The sequence below is a fragment of the Thunnus albacares genome, chromosome 2, assembly GCF_914725855.1.
Source record: "Thunnus albacares chromosome 2, fThuAlb1.1, whole genome shotgun sequence".
Lineage (NCBI taxonomy): Eukaryota > Metazoa > Chordata > Actinopteri > Scombriformes > Scombridae > Thunnus > Thunnus albacares.
Window position 1 is genome coordinate 29,871,156 of NC_058107.1, and position 6,555 is coordinate 29,877,710.

The window sequence follows — 6,555 nt, forward strand, 5'->3', positions numbered from 1 at the left end:
ACAAGGGGGAAGGTACGTAAAGGCAACACCAGTTTACGTTGTGTGCACACTTCGTGACTTTTTGTCTGTAAACAGGATTTCTGGAGTGAGCAGTGTTGTCTCCAGACTCACATTATTTACTTCGGAATAACTATAGTTAATAGCCAGTTAGCTGGCTATGTATTTTCGTCAGATTATACGGACACAGTTGGTCGGGACCAGAACGGCTCACCTCAACCTTTTGCACCGTGTTTGTCGAGCCGAGGTAGCTTCTCTAAAAATAAACCGTGTTGTTTTCATTCTCGTATTTATTTTATTCTCGTTAAGTGCCGCAGAACATTTTCACGACTGTCCTACCAGCCCCGGTGGGGGCTGTGGGACACCTGCGGTTTCCCACCACCAAGAGGTTTGGTCATTAGCTGTCTGGAATAATGTTTGTATGCTAGCAGCAGTTTTATTAGCTCAGACAGTTAAAGGTCAGGTTCACAATTTTTCAAGTCTGTCTTAAATCAACAGTCAGATGCCCAAATGAACACTGAAACATGTTTTGCGTGCTGTAATCATTCCTCCTGTTCATACTGACTATTAGAAGACCTCTTCATAATGTACTGACAGTGTAAGTGATGGGGGACAAAGTTCACAGTGTGTCCACACAGTCATTTTATGTGAAAAGTTCATTTAAAAGTTTATCTGAAGCTTATATGAGGCTTCGGCAGTCTGAGTTAGTCAAATCAAGTGGATATCTGCCACATTTACAGTCTTAAGCATCAAATTCCCTCTTTGTGTTTCCTCGGACAGTGTTTCCCTGTTGAGCTGCAGTGGAAGTATAGTGACAAAAAGAGGAACTTTGGCAATAAAAAGACTGTAATATTGAAAGATGTCTTCTTGATTTGACTCATTTGGACGGCTGCAGCTTTATATTAGCTTCAGATAAACTTTTGAATACATTTTTGCACAGACTGTGGATTTTGTCCCCCATCACTTACATTGAAAATGCATTATGAAGAGATCTTTTTGTGCAGGATCTCCTCCTGCGCAAAAATATATTTAAAAGTTTATCTGAAGCTTATATGAAGCTTCAGTCTTTTTAGTGCCAAAGTCCCTCTTTTTGTTACTATACTTCCACTGCAGCTCAACAGGAAAACACTATCAGCGGAAACACGGAGTGAATTTTATGCAAAAAAGACTGTAAATGTGTCAGATATCTACGTAATATGACTAACTCAGGCTGAAGCCTCATATAAGCTTCAGATAAAAATTGTGAACCTATCCTTTAAGCCATTTTTTAAACCAAAAATGCCAATGAGCTTCTCAATTGTGATTATTTGATGCTTTTCTTTATAGTATGTGAAAGTCGATATAATATCTGTAAATGAAAGAGTACAGTCTAGACCTGCTCTATGTGAAAAGTGCCCTGAGATCACTTCTGTTGTGATTTGGCGATATATAAATAAAATTGACTTGAATATTAGGAGTATTTAGGTTTTCTAGCACCTGACTGTTGTTTTAAGACAGACCTGAAAAATTGTGAACTTATGCTTTCCACTATTTTCCTCTGTGTCATGTGTTCAGAGACCACTGTGCACCAAAAGTGATGAGGTTCGACTGGCAGAGGAGGCCAGTAAGAAGTACGGCTCCCCATCTCCAACCATCTTTTCCAAAGTGATCGACAAAAGCATCCCTGCAGATATCATTTATGAAGATGAGAAGGTAAACATGTCTTCAAAACATGTTGACGTTATCTCAGTTGACCTGTTCCACGTGGAGTCTGTAAGATAATCTTGTTGAGATGAAGATAAAAGGATTTAAAGTAAGCAAGTTTAAAGTTGTGCAACTCATCAGTTTATAAATGTTGTTTGTGTGTGTTTTTATCAGTGTTTGGCTTTCAGGGATATCAGTCCACAGGCCCCTGTTCATTTTCTCGTCATTCCAAGGATCCCAATTCCCAGAATAAGTGAGGCCAAAGATGATGATGCAGAGGTTAGTTGGTCCATCCGTTTTTGATCCCCGCTGATCCTGTTCAGGGGTTGTGGGGGAGACCAGAGCCGTACATTTTCAGGAGCACATACACTCTATGGCCAAAAGTATTTGGGCTAACAAACAGTACACTTATACGTGGTTGCTGAACATCTCATTTCACAGCTATAAACAGTAATATGCAGCTATAACAGCCTCAACTTGCATTTCTTTGTGCTGTGAAAACAAACTGTAGCACCCAGTGATCAAACACAAACGCTGAGAGGTTGCTCACCTGATAGCATCTTAGGAATTTAAAATTAATCCAACTGCTGCTGATGTTGCTCGTTTTCTTCTGAGAGGAGCTGATAGCACTGGAAATGATTATATTGCATACATTGTGGCAGTGGTGGAAAGTAACTATAAAGTACATTTACTCAAATACTGTACATAAAGGACTAGTTTGCAGAGTTTAGTAGCATCTAGCGGAACGGACTTGCCAGAAATGGAATATAATATTCATAAGTATGTTTTAATTAGTGTATAATCACCTGAAGATAAGAATCAAGTTTTTGTTACCTTAGAATGAGCCCTTTATATCTACATAGGGAGCGGGTCCTCTTCCATGGAGGCCGCCATGTTGCACCACCATGTTTCTACAGTAGCCCAGAATGGACAAACCAAACTCTGGTTCTACAGAGGGCCTTTTGCATTTTTCGCAAGTTTCCCGGCCACCGTAAGCATCTCCTACATACTTGGAAGAGGAGGGGTGGTCATTTGGTTGCAATCTGCCACCTCACCACTAGATGCCACTAAATCCTACACACTGCACCTTCTAGTGCAGTTTGAGGTACTTGTACTTTACTTGAGTATTTCTATTTGTTGCTACTCTATACTTCCACTCCACTACATTTCAGAGGGAAATATTGTACTTTCTACTCCACTACATTTATCTCACAGCATTAGTTCCTTTCACATGAAGATTTGACACAATGGATAATATAACAAGCTTTTAAAATACAACACATTGTTAAAGATGAAACCAGTGGTTTCCAACCTTTTTGGCTTTTGACATCTTACAAAAAGCAGTGTGTAGTCGGGGTCACATTTCAGATGTCTATGAGTTGTTAACAACTCCACCAAATAGTGATTTTTCCCTCTAAACTTCTCACATGTTTTCATTTCAGTAAATGTTTAAATGATCCAATATTTCACCAAAATAACTTAACTTTACTTACTTTAAATACTTAAAGTACATTTTGCTGCTAATACTTATGTACTTTTACTTAAGTGGTATTTTTCATGCAGGATTTTTACTTGTAATGGAGTATTTTAAGGTACTTAGTACTTCTAGTCAAGGACTTAGAGTACTGAACGGATCTGAGTACTTCTTGCATCACTGTATTTTGGAACATCCAAAGCAAAAGCATTATGCCACATATATGTGTGTATGTTGTTTTAATCGTGACCACGATCCTAAATCTATTATTAAAGTGTCTTAACAAAGCATGGGAATTTTATATATGTAGCACATTTCATGTCAGGTAAATTAAACGTGCTTCACGTTAAAATGTGTACAGCAAAAGGAAACAAAGATAATAAGGGTTCAGATCTAATCTGGATCCTCCTGGTCCTACTATGCACTGTGCTCTAATCTTTATCTCTGAAAATCTTTCATCTCTAAATCACCAGTGCAATTCTCACTAAATAATGTGTAATTAAGTAATATGCACATGTATCTTCAGCTCTTTGCTTTTTCAACTTCCAGCTCTTAGGACATTTGCTGGTTGTTGCCAAAAATGTTGCAAAGCAGGAATCTCTAAATGAAGGATACAGAGTTGGTAAGTTACTTAATCACCACATCAAATGATATATCTTAAAATATCAGCTTTTTATTTACTCGTGCGTTAATATCCGGGTGTGTTTCTGTCATCTGCAGTGATCAACGATGGGAAGCACGGTGCTCAGTCTGTTTACCACCTTCACATCCACGTCCTGGGAGGGAGACAGATGAAATGGCCACCAGGATAATGGTTTTATATATATGTATGTGTCTCTCTCTTATTTCCATGTGTATTCCCATGACCATGATATGATACATGATGGGTATAATTAAGCTGTACTCTCAGTCTAATGTGTTGATTTTTTCGCATCAAAAATCCACTTCGCCTGCTAAATATGAATTGTAAATATGTTGATCTTATAAAAAATGAAAAACAAACTGATTATGTTTGATATGACTGCAAATAAAGACGCTATTTCTTTACACAGAACGCTGAAGAGTCAACTCGATTAATTTATTCTGACATTGCCGCTCATCTGCAGAAAATAGTTATTTTTGAGCAGATACAAAATACAGTGTGAAATTTAAAAATCAGGGAATATCAGGAAATATATATAGAGATAGATAGATTTTACAACCAAAAAAATACAAGATTGCAGTCACCACTCTTGACATACAGTAAAATTGCTGAAGATAAAGACACAATAAAGCCATTGTGATCCTCTAAAGGGGAATTAATTGGCAGATATTCAAGTCAAGCAAGATGGGTTAAGACACAAAGACCAAGTTTAACAAACAAGCAAAACATAAATTCATTCACTTCAGCTGTGTATAAAAATGTAGTTTTGCACATGGAACTCTAAAAGGAATAATATTAGTTAATCTATGTCTTGTTGCATAATTATGATAATCCTTAAATAAAGATCTTTATTCTTTACAGGCTTGTAAGTTAGACCAAACTTAATTGGAAAATTCTGCTTCCCACTCTTAAGAAAACTGAGATTTTGAATACGTGCTTACATGTGTTTGGGGAGGGAGTTTGGATGTGACCTTAATGTGCTTATTTTTAGTAGCCTGCAGCTTGTTGTACCAGGAGGTGGCAACATAATCAAGTCAACATTGAACTTATGACCCAGTTAAGAGTTGTTAATGTTATCTAGCAGGGCTGATTTCCTGGCCAAGAATTCGGTCTTTTCACAAATTTTGCACAGTGCTTCCAGTGTCATGTCCTCCTCTGAGAGCTGATTATGTAACATACAACCTAAATAATCAATAGTAGTTTTTTTTGACTGCTTTTACTATCTGACCTGCCTGAGTTGAAAGTTCTGGATATTATCTTAGCTGAGTTCTCCGTCAATGAAGAGGAAGTTTATGATCCGAGAGCCAAACAAGCAATACTTTCCACCCACGCGCTCAACGTATTTTATCTTTATGATATGTTACCAAAGCAGAATTGTCCACATAAAGACAAGAGACTGCATGAACAGGCAGATTTCTAGTCATTGATGTATAATAAAGAGAATAATGTAATAATTAATGAATATGCATTAATGATTTTGCATTAATTCAAGTGAAATTAATGCAAATATTTTTACATTTTTAAGATATACCCTTTATTGTACACTTAGGAAAATTAATAGATAAAAAATGTTGCATTTCTGTATTTGATTATTCAATTGAAATTCTGCATTTTCTACTGAAATGTGAAAAAATATTTTACAAACAAGTGATTGTGGTTCTGATTTAAAGTAATACAACAAGTCTGGCATACAATGATGAAATATGTATTATCTACTGCACATTTTATACTCTCTTGGGTGTAAACTAGTTTCCTACTACACTGCTGGCAGTGTGATAAATCCCCGTCACTAATCATTCACAACGTCCACAGAAGGCATGTGCCCAGATATTAACAGCGGGGCTCAGACTTCAGACAGATGTGGTGTGACCGGGTGGTATGATTCAGTGACCTTGGTGCCCGTGAATAAGGTTACTGCGTGTCATATGAGACCGAGCTTGAACTTTCCCCCATATTTACTTTAAAAGCAACGTTCACCTCCTTAAACCCGGCTATCAGACAGACGCAGCTGTGAGATATACGGAGCTCAGAGAGAACAAAGCCTGTATTAGTGACACATGAAGAGATAAGAGAGTTTTATTTTCTGGAAAACTTTTTATGATGCAATCTCTCAGGGTAAATGCAAGTAAAAATCATTGTCCCTTACTGATTTACCTTATTTAGTTTATACCAAGCACAAATAAATATATATACATTGAGTTTAAGATAATTGAGACTCTGCAAAAGGCGTCTCCAACACAAAATCAGAACAATATCCTTAATTTTTTGTGTATTCAGCGTCTATTCCCGACGTCTGACAGTCTTTTCTTGATTTGTCAATCTTGTAGAAATAATGGTGAGTTGCACAAGTTTTTGTTCAACTGTTGAATAACTCTTTTTATGGGTCAAAGTCTCATCTCTCATCATAATCCTAAGAGGACTTATCTATTTTTATCACTATTTCTCTGACGGGCCTTGTTATATATGTGATAGTGACTGACTTCATTAAACAGTTTCCAGATAATAAAACTCAAAAACAACCTTCATCAACTCAAGCTTATGTCACATTAAAATCTTTACTCACTGTTTCTGTTACCCATGCCAACAGTTGTCAGCTGGTATAATTAAACAAAGCAGGTTTCTCCAGACTGTTTGTACGTTAGGTGTCAGGTCCCCGTCACCTTGAGGGAGCTGTAACCTTTGGTCAAGTTTGTTGGTGGATCTTTAACTGGTCAACACGGCCGTAGCAGTAGCAGGTGTTCACAGGATTGCGCAAGTC

At 37.3% G+C, this 6,555-nt stretch overlaps 1 protein-coding gene and 1 long non-coding RNA gene across 3 annotated transcripts; one reads left to right on the plus strand and one right to left on the minus strand.

The window, feature by feature from the left end:
• hint2 (histidine triad nucleotide binding protein 2) lies at window positions 1-4,208 on the plus strand. Of its 2 annotated transcripts, none has more exons than XM_044329759.1 (5): window positions 1-385; window positions 1,552-1,689; window positions 1,855-1,959; window positions 3,704-3,776; window positions 3,875-4,208. In XM_044329759.1, the coding sequence occupies exons 1-5, from the start codon at window positions 158-160 to the stop codon at window positions 3,964-3,966; spliced, it is 636 nt and encodes a 211-aa protein (XP_044185694.1). In that variant the 5' UTR covers window positions 1-157; the 3' UTR covers window positions 3,967-4,208. The 2 variants fall into 2 exon arrangements, with proteins under 2 accessions (XP_044185694.1, XP_044185703.1); XM_044329768.1 differs by having other exon boundaries at window positions 7-244.
• Window positions 3,841-6,536, minus strand: LOC122965616. The gene is made up of 2 exons (XR_006398274.1): window positions 6,361-6,536; window positions 3,841-3,930 (listed from the first exon to the last, which is right to left on the minus strand). It is a non-coding gene; the product is annotated as an uncharacterized LOC122965616 (long non-coding RNA).
• Window positions 6,537-6,555: the final 19 nt, after the last annotated feature.